Source organism: Callithrix jacchus, chromosome 3, assembly GCF_049354715.1.
Source record: "Callithrix jacchus isolate 240 chromosome 3, calJac240_pri, whole genome shotgun sequence".
Lineage (NCBI taxonomy): Eukaryota > Metazoa > Chordata > Mammalia > Primates > Cebidae > Callithrix > Callithrix jacchus.
Window position 1 is genome coordinate 117,992,141 of NC_133504.1, and position 15,959 is coordinate 118,008,099.

A 15,959-nucleotide genomic window follows, 5' to 3' on the forward strand; every position below is an offset into this window, starting at 1 on the left:
TTGTAGATAGGTTAAATACCCAGGAGATACATCTTTAAATCACACATAGCATAATAAATATCAGACATGAGAAATCATCATTCATTTAGATTTTGACATTAATATTTCACCTACAAGCAAACTGAGAATGTTTTGGGACAGAGATCTGTCTAAAAGAATTACTTTGGCCTTCCTTTCCTAGATCAAGTATGTGATACTATTGAAGCAAAGCTTTAGATTTTATTTGTTAATGTACTGAGTATTTGGGGACATCATTATTTATTTTACTTAGTATGTTGCAAGTAATTTGGACCTTTCCTTTGCCTTGAATTTTCTTCAGATACTTCTGTAGGTGATGAGCTCTTTTATGAGACTGAATTGAAATCAACACAATTGAAACAGTTTAGCCTTGTAAGGTGACTGATGCTTAATATGTTTGCCTAATTAGCTTTTGGCTAAGGATTCAAACCCATTAAGTAGCTAGTTAGTCTATGTTTCAAATAAACACATCTGGCCCAACAATGAATGAAGGTTTTTTCCTGTGTGAGGGTGACAGATGTGGTGATAGTTCCCCCTGTTCTCTCACTTAAATAATTAACAAGATGCTGGTGGAGTAACCCTAGACAGACAGCCTCAAAGCCAGATGCACAGTCTCAGAGCTGGATCCATGGGCATGTGCCTCATCTCATTAGCCTGCTCTATCAGTTCTTTTCTTATCTTTATGTTATTTCATGAATTGCACTTTGTTTGAGGATTATTCTTTTAAAAGCTTAGGGCTTGTGGATTTTGGTTTAAAAGAACATGTGGGAGATGGGGGACTAAGAATGTAGCCTAGTAGCTAGGACATAGTTAATCATTTGGAACTTGATGTTATGGAGTAACAAAAGTTAAAGTTATCTGAGCAAATCCTATCCAGGTATACCATTGTTCAGATGGGTCTTTGAATAACTTTTTTTGGTATATCTGTTTGATAAATACAGAGATCTATATTTATTAAGTTTCTTTATTTGATATAGATATTTCAGCTAAGATGAACAAACTCTTAGTATTTAAACAGAGAGAATGGTCATAGCAGTGAGGTTGTTGTTTTCTATTTCTTTTGTTGAATACAGTTTACTTTTAAAATGGTATATGATTAAACAAACTGTTTTATCAAGAAAAATCTGAAGATTATTTAGGAATTTATTTCTAAAAGTAGTTCCTTTGTGCCAATTTGTCTTAAGTTTGAATAGGATGAATTGTCTGACATTCCTTGAATGTTCCCTAATCCAGGGCACTAGTTTCACAGTTTAATGTGCAAGTATTACAAGTATTTGCAAGATGGGCTTATTCTCTGACCCTTGTTTTGTGAGACATCAACAATAGCACAGCTGTTCTGCAATAGTTGAGATCTCAAACCTGTAATTTGGCAAGAAGACCAGAACAAATTGGGTAAATATACATAAACACATTGTGAAGAAAGAAAAACACAACAGAATGAACCGGAGCCTTATCCTGCAGTTTGATAGAGATGATTTAAGGAGGCATATGGTATAGTTAAATGTGCTTTCAAAAACATTGGCCAGAATCTTCTGGCAAATATGAAATAAATATCTAAATCAGATGAAACTGATAGTATTAGTTCTTTTAAAAGGCAGTGTGGGAAGACACTTGACAGAGTGTTTTGAGTTAGAAGTGGTGGGACATCACTGTATGTGGAAAATTTCAAGGAAAACTGAAGGATCTTTGAGATGAACAGTGTGGCAGAGTTGAGGTTAGAGCCTGGCTTCATAATAGAATCTTTTTATTTTCTTCAACATTTAAAAAAATATTAAGCCTAATCTATTTTGCCTAGATTAAAATGGTATTAATTCTATTTCTCTTTCTTGGTTAGGTAAATTTTGCCTTTACTGCAGTTTCTGTTCTTTCTAAAAACGTACTTATATCTGTATGTGTATTCATGTCTATACAATCCCTAATTCTTTTATGTTAGTAGCTGGTAACACAACCACATTATTCCTTTTGTTTCTTGTGAGAAATGAGATTTCATTTTTTTTTTAAATCGTGGATATCAAGACATTAGTTATGTCTTTATTTTGAATGTAAACAGTATGTGTTTATTTTGAATATAAACAATATAACCCATGATGAGATGGACTAAAGCTAAGGACTCTCTCTGTCTCTTTATTTCTCTTCCTCACACTTCCTTGGTGGAACATTTCTTTTTTCCTTCATCTAGTGCACTGTTTTCAGATTATATCTATCAATGTGATAAGTTCGCTGATCTGCATTGCCGCTTCATCCTAAGTATTATATACAGTTCTGGCAATGTCTTTTAATATATGAACGCATGGAGGGGTGGCTAATAAGATGTCACCAAGTACGGAAATGTTAAATGGATACAATTTTAAATACTAGAAAAAGATACTTTTCAGATGTGATGCATTAACTCTCAAGACACTGGAAGGTCTGTCACATGACAGATTTGACTTATTCTTTATTGCTACAAATAAAGGAGAAAAAGGGTGGGAGTTACGGGGAAGGATATTTCCGATCAATGTAAGGAAGAACTTTCTAAAATTAATTATTTAGTTTCTATATGGAAAGTATTTATTTTTTGGCTTAAAACAATACAAGTTTATTGTCTTACAGTTCTGGAGGTTCTAAGTCCAAAATGAGTCAACTAGGAATTGACTTTTTTTCTTGACTAAAGCCTTTAGCCAGTGTTCACCTTTTTTTAAATTGCAGTTGCAGAGGATCATTCAAGGAAAAGTTAAGAGGAATTTAAAAAATGTTTTAAGTTATAAAACTTAAACTCTACTCACTATTTTGGCACATAAGTTTATTCTGGATACTTGAATATTTTGTCATATGCAAAAATGCATTGCATATATGGAAAGTATTTAAAGATGGACACCTATATGATGATGTAGAGGATATTCCTGAAATATATACTTAAATTCTTTTATATATCTGCTTCTAAATTTTATATGATCAGAGCTTTTTATTATTACTAAATGTATTAGTCCATTCTCAAACTTCTATAAAGAACTGCTGATACTGGGTAATTTATAAAGGATAATTGACTCACAGTTTTATATGACTGGGGAAGCCTCAGGAAACTTATAGTCATGACAGAAGCCTAAGGAGAAGCAAGGAACTTCTTCAGATGGTGGCAGGAGAGAGAAGTGCAAGCACAGAAAAAATTGCTACTTTTAAAACCATCAGATCTCATGAGACTCATTCACCATCATGAGAACAGCATGGGGGAACCACCTCCATAATCCAGTCACCTCCTATCAGGTTCCTCACTTGACACGTGGAAATTACAATTCAAGATGAGGTTTGGGTGGGTACACAGAGCCAAACCTTATCACGAAGACACTTGAAATTTTTGGATGAAAGGCACTAAATTGATTGAGTGACTGTTTTTTAAGAATGTTATTAAAATATACACATCAAAAAGAAAGTGGTTGTTTTTAGTGCAATCCTCAGAACACTTATAATACAGCTTTTCCTGTGATGTCCAGTAAATATCTGAATATAGTTTTTTTCTTCTGAAGTCTAGAAATCTTGACAACTGCAATTTTTGTTTTAGCTATATACACATATTGAGATTTACTAAAATAAGTCACTTAATTAAAAAATCTTTTAGCCTCTTTTAAGAAAGTAGCCTTAGTCAAAAACATTTATTTACATATAAATTCATCCCTAGAAATGGTACCTTTAAACTATTCATGAATATGGATTATTATCTTCCAACTTAAAATCTTTATCACACATAAAGCTATCTTTTAAAAAGCACTGCAGAGAATTAAATAGCAGCACTTGATTTCAAAATATCTTGTCACCATAATTTTAATAACTTTTTGAGTAGTTGCCAGTTTAATTTTCAGTATGTACAAATTGGAGGTAAATTATTTATTACTTCCAGCAAATGTCTTTCACAATTTCATTTAATTTTTTTCATCCTTTTTAATGGATCATAAAATGACAATCTTTTATTGGATCTGCATAAAGTCAGAAGAAAATGAATACTTTGGAAATTGGTTACTGTGGATTGAAATGTCAATCATAATTCATGGAGTATAACATTTCTCAGATCAGAGTAGCTTTGACATATGGCACTGAGCCATTCTCCTGTTTTAGAACAGTCATGAGTCTTTAGACATTAAATACAAGTATGTGACTATAGGACTTATTGAGTTGTATTTACTTAATTATGTATCATAGTACTTAACAATTTTTCAGTGGAATGACTTTAGTATATTTGAATTTAATTTTTTTACTATTAATTGTTAGCTGACATGAAAGTGTACTTCAAACAATCTTTTTGTTACATTGAGTTGTTAAGCTTTCTTCTATGTTTCTATTTTAAAAAAAAAACATATTGTAAGGATGGAGCCAAGCATGGATTAAGATATTTGTAAGAAATATTAAACAATGTCGGACCAATTTATAGAAAATTAAGTTGAAAGCGTGGCGATTTCTCAGCGTTATCTTCCTTTACCATCCTGCATTATCTGCATCATGAGCCACTCTTGTCTCAGAAGGTTTTTCCTTGTCTTTTGTGACTTCATATTCTTACGCTGTTTCTCCTCTTTCTCCTCAGATATCACTTTAGACTGCTTTTCTTTTTACAGTCTCTTCACTTTCAGGATTTTTTTTAGACGGGGTCTCACTGTCACCCAGGCTAGAATGCAGTGGCATGATCTGACTCACTGCACTTTTGGCCTTTCTGGCTCAGGCGATCCTCCTACCTCAGCCTCCAAGTATCTGAGACCATGGGCATGTACCACCATGCCCTGCTAATTTTCTGTATTTATTGTGGAGTCAGGGTTTCATCATATTTCCCAGGTTGGTCTCAAACTCCTGGGTTCAAGCCATCCACCCACCTTGGTCTCCCAAACTGCTGGAATTACAGGCGTGGGCCACAGTGCCTGGCATATCCTCAGCTTTTATCATGGTTGGAGGATACTTGACTTATAACCTCACCTTTTCTGTGGCTCCCTTTTTCTTCCTGATGAGCTCCAAATTTCCAAGCAAGATCTTTTTCTTAGCTTTAAGTCTGCTGTCCAAATGGCTACAAAGTCACTTGGAATTTCTGTAGGCACCTTAAACTTGGAGGTCCCAAATTAAACTCAAATCCTTCTGTTCAAACTTGGTCTTTTTGTGTTCCTATGCAAGACTGCCCACCTACTTGTGTAAGACAGAATCTTTGAGGTCATCTTTTTTTCTTCTTCCTCACCTCCTACATCCAATAAATGTCCATGTCCTTTTTATTCTAACTCCTAATATGTCTCAGTTTTTGTTTTCACACTAACCTCATTGCCACTATTTTAGTTCAATTCTACTTTGGTACTTATTTCAAATCCACTGAGACTTTCTTAAATGGTCTTTCTACTTTTAAAATTTATTCTTCAGACCCCTGCCTTACACTGTAACAAGAGTGATATTTGTAAAACACATTTCTAACTATATTTCTACCAAGTTTAAAACTCTTAAGACGAATTCCAGATGTCTCAAGATGGCAACCAGGGACTTGATGAGCTTTCCTCTGCTCCCCTTTTCAGCCTGGAGTCATTTCATTCTTACTCTCACCCTCTTTTGTTACTGGAGTACTCAGTCACTTTTAGTTTCTTGACTGTTCTGTCCCTGTCCCTTTCTTGCCTTCCACCCTGTCAGAGTGCTCCAACTACATGGCCTCCTTTCTAATCTCATTTCCTAATTTCTGATCAGTCTTTAAGCCTCATCCTGTAATTGACTTCCTACAGGAAAAGTTTGCTTATGCCCTCATACCAAGGCCAAGTCTGTTGTATCTCCCATATGGCCCTCTAGAACTCCTGTGCTTAGAGCTATTTTATTAATATCACATTCTTTTGTAATTGTTTGTGGGGCTTACATCGTAATTTGTATTATTTGTTACTGAAACCCTTTTACCAAGTACAGCCCAATTATCATTGCTACTATGATCAATTAATAAATACTTGTTTAATTAACTAGTAATAAAGTGAGTGACTGATTGAGTGATTCTACTGACAAATATTCCTAAACCAATTTGGAGTGTGATTTTAGGCCTGAGGTTTAGCACACAGCTCAGCATAGCTATAATGTTGGATTTAATCAAGGTCATGTTTTATAACAGGATGAATATAACATTGAACATTTTTTTTACATGACACTGCATGACATTATATAGTAGACATTTTCTGAAGAATTTAGCTTATAATATTTTTATATGGCAGTAAATGGAATAGAAATTCATTAAGTTAACAAAAAAATTACATAATGATTTTATTGCTATTATATATATTGCTTTTTAGCTTAGATCTAAAAGGTTTATTAAAAAGTACCTTGATATTTTAAATAATCCATTAGACAAATAACCAGGTGTTAACAGTAATTTGTGGAGTACCTGTTGTGTCCCAGGCTTGTGTTGTACATTTTATGTGTGTTATTTTACCAAGCTCTTATCCTCAAAACAACTTTGAAATAGGTACAATTCTCCCCATTTTACAGATTGAGAAATAGAAGATTAAAAATGGAGTGGTGAGGGTTCGAACTCAGGACTCCAGATTTGCCAAAATCAATCCCCTTTTTCAATTTTATTTGATCCTTGGGATAAATACAAATAAACTCTCCTCTTGCCTCCCATATATATTTGCAATTAAGTAAAGACAATGTTTTAATACGTTTTTGCCCATAAGAAAGCAAAAGGTCTTAAAACTCATACTCTCAGAGTATAACTTCCACTGTCAGAAAAATACTAACCAGAAGTAGAGGTTATATAGGAAAAGGAATAACAATCTATAGATGCTAATAGAAATGACATAAAATATGACAAAAGACATTAAATATGTATAATGGAGTCTTGGGTCAAAGAAAGCTCACAGAATTTGGTTTGGGTTAAAGGGGGTGGCTTTCTCAATCTGTGCCAGAAAAAAAATAGCATAGCTTTGGGCAAAGGCACCAGATAATGATGGTGCCAACACCATACCAATAATTTCAAAAATGATTTTCTAAAGAAGTAGCAAAGTTTAAAAGCAGATGTAACTGTGTCTCATATTTGCAGTGCTTCTGAAAAGTTTCCACAGAAAAAATACCTCTTTCTATAAATACACACATATGTTCATAAATATATATTTACAAATAAATATATTGTTTTAGAATATAGTAAATGCCACTCTAGTTAACCATGAGAAGTATGTGCATATTGTAAAAGACTGTAAGATTGAAATGATACTCACGCTAATTTGAGAAATTTAAATATAAGACCCTAAAATACATGTGGAAGATTAAAGTAGTATGTTGTGTAAGTGAAAGCATTTTGACTACAGAGTCAGCGAAGTCCAGTATTTGGGCACATTACCTTTTTAAGCTTGTTTCTTCATGTGGAAAATGGAGATGATGCTGGTGCTGACCTCAGTAGGTTGCTGTGAGAATTAGAAGATGAATTAATGTGTCTGGCTCTTGGTAAGAAAACAAATGCCTGTAATTATGAGTGGTGTTTATGGCTATATTTTTATCACTATTCTACTACTTCTCTCAGAAAGTTTTTTTTGTTTCAATTCCATATATCATATATCATCAGTCGGATTTCTATATCTGTGAAGACTTAACTCAGTTTTTTTTTTTTTTTTTTTTTTTTTGACACCAGCCACGTTATACTAGACTGAGATTTTCAGAGAATGCACTTATTTTGGTCAGCTACAAGATCACATCAGCCTGCATTTCTACTTTAGGAAAGAGTAAACTTTGTTTTAAAATATATCTTCTGTTTTCATTTCATTTTGTTAAGCATTAAAAGTTTGAATGTTTTCTTCATTACTTAGAGAACTTGTTTGTTTTTGGTGAGTTTTAACTGCCAGATTATAAACAACTTCAGACAATGTCTACTGATCCCTTAAATTTGAATCAGTAAGATTGCCTGCAAGAATCACCTATTACTGTGAATCAAAATAATCTTTCCAAAACATAAAACCATGCCAACATGTCAGATGATTCTGGTTACATGCTTTAAAGTAGAGGAATTAGGAACTAGGGAAGATGATTTTTTTTAATTTGATTATGCTTAGTCATTAAAAAAAACAAGGCACTCATTTATTCAGAATGAGCAATTAAGTCTAAGTTTTCTTTCTTAATAGGCCATTTGGCCTTCCATGTTGGAATAGTTCAGAAGTATAGTTAATTTGATGTAAACATCCAGAATTCTCATTCTTTTATGGATTTAGCTAAACCATCTTTTAAAACAACATGCTTTTAAATAAATACTTTACAAAGAAATATTTTAATAAAAGTATTTCTGTATTTTGATTGAATTTAGCATGAACTTTGCCAGGAATATCCTTCCCAGTAACTTTATTGTATGAATCCAAACCAAATAGCACTTTGAGAAAAGAAACACATTAGGGACTTTGATTTAAGCCTTTAATCAAGCCTCTGTGGTATGAGGAAAAGAGTTCAAAGTTAGAGTTCCAGCTTTATTACTTTGGGCAGGGTAATTAACATTTCTGGACCTCCTGGTCCCCATCTATAAAACTGTGGAACTACTATTTACTTCAAGGGCTATTGTGAAGGGTTAAAATAGATAATACCAGTAAAATGCCAATATTTCTCATCTCCCCTTTCTGTCAACAGCTTGAGATTGTTTCTGGTAGTTTTGTTTTGCTTTTTGTTTTTGCTTTTTTTTTGAGACAGAGTCTCACTGTGTTGCTGATGTTGGAATGCAGTGGCTCAGTCAGGCATAACTGCAGCCTGGGCCTCCCAGGCTCAAGGCATCCTCCTGCCACAACTTCATGAGTAGCTGGGCCTATAGGCACATGTCACATGCCAGGCTAATTATTTTTATTTTGATTTTTTGTAGAGATGGTCATCTCATGGTGTTACCGAGGCTGGTCTGAAACTCCTGGATTCATGCAATCCTCCCACCTCGGCCTTCCAAAGTCTGGGATTATAGACCTGAGCCACACCATGCCTGGCCTATGAATGGATGGCTTTGATTGGTTTCCAAACCAATTATATGATAATACACTTTCTAAACAGCTTTGGAAAAGAGCTCTTTCCTTAAAAACCCCCTTGCCATTTTTTTCCCTTTGATAACTAATTTTAGCGTTGTTTTTTTTTATAAAAAGTTTCTAACTCTAGGCTAATCCCAAATAATCTAAATCAATGAAATTTTAATGATTATTACTTGTTTTATAATTTGAAATCATATTTTCAGAATAAGAACGATATTTTAATTCTAATATTTCTTAGCCTGGGACAAAAGTTATTGTCTCTTCTTTATACGTTTGTTGGGATATTTTAATATCTTGGGACCATCTACAACAAATACCTGCAAATAAATCTTTCTCTCTTTTTTCTTCACTTTGTTGTTGTCTTTCATATGCCCTTTTTTTTGTATTTTATTTTTGACTGGTTTATTGCTTCCGGTTTTATATTGTTAATAGTAATATCTAGAGGCAGGAAAGTAGGCCGAATGGGATCTATGGGATCTAAAGCTTTTCTTTTTTCTCTCTCCTTCCTTCCTTCCTTCCTTCCTTCCTTCCTTCCTTCCTTCCTTCCTTCCTTCCTTCCTTCCTTCCTTCCTTCCTTCTTTCTTTCTTTTTCTTTCTTTTTCTTTCTTCTTTCTTTTCTCTCTCTCTCTTTCTTTCTTTCTTTCCTCTTTTTTTTTTTTTGAGAGAGGCTTGCTTTGTCGCCAGGCGCCAGGCTGAAGTGCAGTGGCGTGATCTCGGCTCACTGCAACCTCCGCCTCCCGGGTTCAAGCAATTCTCCTGCCTCAGCCTCCCAAGTAGCTGGGACTACCGGAGCACGCCACCACACCCAGTTAATCTTTGTATTTTTTTAGTAGAGATGGGGTTACACCATGTTGGCCAGGATGGTCTCTTTCTCTTGACCTCATGATCTGCCCACCTTGGCCTCCCAAAGTGCTGGGATTACAGGCGTGAGCCACAGCGCTCAGCCCTTTGTAGGTTTTTGCGAACCTGAAACCTTGGCATTTTTCCGGATTGAGAAATTTCTTAATGTTACTATTTCGGTTACTACTTTGTAAAGGAACAATTAGATCATTTAACAAGTTTGCCTCTGACTAGTAAGTAAGGACTAGAAATAAGGAAGAAGAAAGCTGGCGTAATTTACCGAAAGCTGTAACCCTTAATCTTTTTTTTTTTTTTGAGACTGAGTCTTGCTGTTGTGGCCCCGGCTGGAATGTAATGGTGTGATCTTGGCTTACGGCCACCTCTGCCTCCTGAGTTCCAGCAACTCTTCTGCGTGGGCCTCCAGAGTAGCTGAGATTACAGGCACCCACCACCATGCCCGGCTAATTTTTGTATTTTTAATGGAGACGGGGTTTCACCACGTTGACCAGGCCAGGCGCGGTAGTTCACGCCTGTAATCCCAGCACTTTGAGAGACTGCGGTGGGTGGATCACTTCAGGTCAGGAGTTTGAGACCCTTACTATTTAAGTATGTTTTCTGGCTGGTTTTGAATTAATTACATAAGGAAATCAAAATGTTTTACTCCTCTGGTTTTAAATTTATATGTAATTATTGTTTCTCCATTTCTTTTTCAGAATTCTTGATGTTTCAGTGAGCTTTAATGGAGGAAAATCTGTCATCTCAAGCTCATTACTTGTCACAGCCACAGAATGTGTAAGTAAAAGTTTGCATGAAGGTTACCTTTTAAAAGTAATCCTATCCAGAAATAATCTATGGATCCTTGGTGATGTTGCATACCACAATAAATGAGATGCAAACAATAACACTGGAGACCATTGCAAGGAAAAATTTTGTATAGAATTGATTTGGGGTGGCATTGCTTTTTTTTTTTTTTATACATTTTTTATTGCATTTTAGGTTTTGGGGTACATGAGCAGAACATGCAAGACAGTTGCGTAGGTACACACATGGCAGTGTGTTTTGCTTCCTTTCTCCCCTTCACCCACATTTGGCATTTCTCCCCAAGCTATCCCTCCCCACCACCCCCTCCCACTGGTCCTCCCCTTTTCCCCCCAATAGACCCCAGTGTTTAGTACTCCCCTCCCTGTGTCCATGTGTTCTCATTTTTCATCACCCGCCTATGAGTGAGAATATGCGGTGTTTCATTTTCTGTTCTTGTGTCAGTTTGCTGAGGATGATGTTCTCCAGATTCATCCATGTCCCTACAAACGACACAAACTCATCATTTCTGATTGCTGCATAATATTCCATGGTGTATATGTGCCACATTTTTCCAATCCAGTCTATCATCAATGGGCATTTGGGTTGATTCCAGGTCTTTGCTATTGTAAACAGTGCTGCAATGAACATTTGTGTGCATGTGTCCTTATAGTAGAACGATTTATAGTCCTTTGGATATATACCCAGTAATGGGATTGCTGGGTCAAATGGAATTTCTATTTCTAAGGCCTTGAGGAATCGCCACACTGTCTTCCACAATGGTTGAACTAATTTACACTCCCACCAACAGTGTAAAAGTGTTCCTTTTTCTCCACATCCTCTCCAGCATCTGTTGTCTCCAGATTTTTTAATGATCGCCATTCTAACTGGCGTGAGATGGTATCTCAATGTGGTTTTGATTTGCATCTCTCTGATGACCAGTGACGATGAGCATTTTTTCATATGATTGTTGGCCTCATATATGTCTTCTTTTGTAAAGTGTCTGTTCATATCCTTTGCCCACTTTTGAATGGGCTTGTTTGTTTTTTTCCTGTAAATCTGTTTGAGTTCTTTGTAAATTCTGGATATCAGCCCTTTGTCAGATGGGTAAACTGCAGAAATTTTTTTCCATTCTGTTGGTTGCCGATTCACTCTAGTGACTGTTTCTTTTGCCGTGCAGAAGCTGTGGAGTTTCATTAGGTCCCATTTGTCTATTTTGGCTTTGGTTGCCAATGCTTTTGGTGTTTTGTTCATGAAGTCCTTGCCTACTCCTATGTCCTGGATAGTTTTGCCTAGATTTCCTTCTAGGGTTTTTATGGTGCCAGGTCTTATGTTTAAGTCTTTAATCCATCTGGAGTTAATTTTAGTGTAAGGTGTCAGGAAGGGGTCCAGTTTCTGCTTTCTGCACATGGCTAGCCAGTTTTCCCAACACCATTTGTTAAACAGGAAATCCTTTCCCCATTGCTTGTTTTTGTCGGGTTTATCAAAGATTGTATGGTTGTAGATATGTTGTGTTGCCTCCGGTGCCTCTGTTTTGTTCCATTGGTCTATATCTCTGTTTTGGTACCAGTACCATGCTGTTTTGATTACTGTAGCCTTGTAGTATAGTTTGAAATCTGGTAGGGTGATGCTCCCTGCTGTGTTCTTTTTGCTTAGATTTGACTTGGCTATGCAGGCTCTCTTTTGGTTCCATATGAAGTTCATGGTGGTTTTTTCCAGTTCTGTGAAGAAAGTCAATGGTAGCTTGATGGGGATAGCGTTGATTCTGTAAATTACTTTGGGCAGTATACCCATTTTCACGATATTAATTCTTCCTAACCATGAACATGGAATGTTTCTCCATCTGTTTGTGTCCTCTCTGATTTCGTTGAGCAGTGGTTTGTAGTTCTCCTTGAAGAGGTCCCTTACGTTCCTTGTGAGTTGTATTCCAAGGTATTTTATTCTTTTTGTAGCAATTGTGAATGGCAGTTCGTTCTTGATTTGGCTTTCTTTAAGTCTGTTATTGGTGTAGACGAATGCTTGTGATTTTTGCACATTGATTTTATATCCTGAGGCTTTGTTGAAGTTGCTTATCAGTTTCAGGAGTTTTAGGGCTGAGGCGATGGTGTCTTTTAGGTATACTATCATGTCGTCTGCAAATAGAGACAATTTGGCTTCCACCTTTCCTATTTGAATACCCTTTATTTCTTTTTCTTGCCTGATTGCTCTGGCTAGAACTTCCAGTACTATATTGAATAGGAGTGGTGAAAGAGGGCATCCTTGTCTAGTGCCGGATTTCAAAGGGAATGCTTCCAGTTTTTGCCCATTCAGTATGATATTGGCTGTTGGTTTGTCATAAATAGCTTTTATTACTTTGAGATACGTTCCATCGATACCGAGTTTATTGAGGGTTTTTAGCATAAAGGACTGTTGAATTTTGTTGAATGCCTTCTCTGCATCAATTGAGATAATCATGTGGTTTTTGTTTTTGGGTCTGTTTATGTGGTGAATTACGTTTATAGACTTGAGTATGTTGAACCAGCCTTGCATCCCCGGGATGAATCCTACTAGATCATGATGAATAAGTTTTTTGATTTGCTGTTGCAATCGGCTTGCCAATATTTTATTGAAGATTATTGCATCTATGTTCATCATGGATATTGGCCTGAAGTTTTCTTTTCTTGTTGGGTCTCTGCCGGGTTTTGGTATCAGGATGATGTTGGTCTCATAAAATGATTTGGGAAGGATTCCCTCTTTTTGGATTATTTGGAATAGTTTTAGAAGGAATAGTACCAGCTCTTCTTTGTGTGTCTGGTAGTATTCGGCTGTGAGCCCGAACCCGTCTGGACCTGGGCTTTTTTTTTGTGGTAGGCTCTTAATTGCTGCCTCTAGGCATTGCTTTTTTTATGTTGAGCTCCGTTTTCCAAGAACTTTAAGGTAGTATGCATTTGATTTGGATATTTATAGAATTTGAAAGGCATATTTAAAATCAAAATAAGGTAAGAGAATAATTTACAAATGAATTCCTTTTTTTTAAAAACATTAATATGGAAATTATGTTTTCTGTTAGGAAGGTTAGAGTTCATTATGTAAGGCATGCATCAAGGTTTGAAATCAAATTATTGCATCTTAATATGGGACTTCATTATTTTGTTCATTTAAAATGTTGCTGCTTTCTGAATAAGAAAGTTGATTTTGATAGCTTGTTACTATCTTGGTTTGTAACCACATTGAATATATATTTTAATTGGGATTATTGATTTGCATTGCCTAAATGCAGATAAACTCCATTCAGTAGACATTTTCTTTTTTTATTTAATTTTGTGGATTTATAGAAAGTTTGAATGTTATATTATTGAATATGGAAACAGAAAGCACTAAACAGGACTGACCACGTGGCTATTATTTCTTAGTATATTTTGTAAAAACTATATAAATCAAAGCAAAAAAAGAATTCCTGCCCTCCAAAAGACCAAAGACTAAACCTAAACATCTTCTCACATCTCACAGTTTCATGGTTTTATATTTTGATCTATTAATTCAGGAGATACCTTTCCAACACAAAACAAAACAAAAGAAGCAATTCAATGTTACCTGTATAGAGGTAGTTGTACTTCTCATTTTAAGACAATGTTGCAGAGAAAAGGACCCTTGGGTCATTTTTTAACTCCTTGAGTAAGTCATTGCCAACACCTACTTCCATTTTGAAAATAGCTAGGGTTTTTGTTTTTGTGTTTGTGCTTTTTGGGGAGGATTTTTTTCTCCTATTTCTAGCACATGTTGCAATTTGTAGGTTTTGTGGATGTTGCAGTTTCCTGGTTTTCTGGTCCCTGAGGATGTGGTTGAAATTACACATATTTGTGGTTTGCAGTTTCTCGGTGTTTAGCTCACTGAAGTGGCATTCTTTCCTCACCCTTCTTCCTATTCGACACCTCCAAGCTATGTTTTCCTCTTTTCTTCCATGCAAGCAGGAAAACAGGTCTTTCTTCCTATCCTGTAACAATGCGTGATTTTCACATACAGGGATCCTGAGGCTAAATGACTCATCTGGGATGTATAGGTTATGTGCTTTAAAGACTTTCTAGGTCTTAACTTCTTCTCAGAGGGTAATATGACTCAAGGTGGCTTAAGAGCAGAAAGATTTCAGAAAAAACATCATTGGTGTGTCAGTGATGAGGGGAAAGGAGCAAGCTGTAACAGTTAAGAAGGGGTCAAGGTGATTCTCACGAAGAAAGAAGGCTTTGAGCAAAAACTTGGAGATAACAGAGGAAGCCCTGCAGACTATATGAGGGAAATGTGCTCCACGCAGAGGAAAGACAGCTAGAGCAAAGCCTCAGGTGACGGTGTCTGGCAGGTTTAAAGAAGAGCAAGCCAGACAGTGTGCTGGAGTAGAGGTAGTCAGGGAGAGTGGAAGCCTTGGGTTAAAGAGGAAAGAATGGCAGGATCAGGGCAGATCTTGTAAGAGTGCCCTTGTAGTCATTGTAAGGACCTGAGCTTTTCTTCTGAGTGAAACAGAAAGTCCTTGGAAGTTGACATGATTTGATTTAGTGTTTTTAAACTGTATGAAAACAGGCTTCTGGGCCTTTCTTACCAGCTTGATACGTCAGTGGCAGGGCTTGTGCTTACTCACTGCCCTTCTCCCATGACTGGTCCTTACACAGAGCAGGTGCCCCACAATTATTTCCCAAATGAATGATTGAAAGGAACCATATATCTAGTTTAAAATGGGGAAACTAAGTTTTAGATTTAAGAGACTTAAGATTAGAGTCTGAGGAGGGTGTGTATTTAGTCAATCCTTTATCTTCATTTCTCTTCAAATATCTTTAAAATGGATCTCTGCTTTTAAAAATATAATGGAAAGATGTCCCTTTTTTTTTCTTGAAATCATTGATCTTCTTCTGACTCTTTTGCAATAACAATACCAAGAACCTGTTTGCTGAGCATGTATTAAGTGCCAGATGCTGTGCTCAGCACTGCTGTATATGTGCTAAGTCCTTATGGCTTCATTTAACACTCAAAATCCAAGAGAAAGCTGTTAAGAGTATATTAATTTTACAGATAAGAAAACCGAGGAACAGGAAGCTACCTCTAATATTCAGTGCACAATTATCCAAACACAGTAGAAGGTACATCTTGTATTATGTGGACCCAGCCCTCAAAGAAGTGCATGGCTTGATGAGGGTAACAGGTGATTTCAGTCCTTACTGCTCCTGAGAGAGGGATACCTGGAGCCTGGAGGCTCTGAAAGGTTGTTACTAGCCCAGTTTTGCGCTCTAATAAATGCTAGAATTGAGAATTGAACCCACATCTGTCTCCTCCCACCCCCTGACTGAACATTTCCACAGTCTGCCATTTTAAACCAGACTC

At 36.1% G+C, this 15,959-nt stretch overlaps 1 protein-coding gene across 1 annotated transcript in view; it reads left to right on the forward strand.

Moving 5' to 3' along the window:
• The window catches only part of ANTXR2 (ANTXR cell adhesion molecule 2), a 157,064-nt gene that overhangs the window by 43,830 nt on the left and 97,275 nt on the right, over positions 1–15,959 (forward strand). Inside the window, exon 11 of the mRNA XM_008993102.5 lies at positions 10,529–10,607. Within this exon, the coding sequence (XP_008991350.3) occupies positions 10,529–10,607 (79 nt within the window). The remainder of the gene's footprint in view (positions 1–10,528; positions 10,608–15,959) is intronic.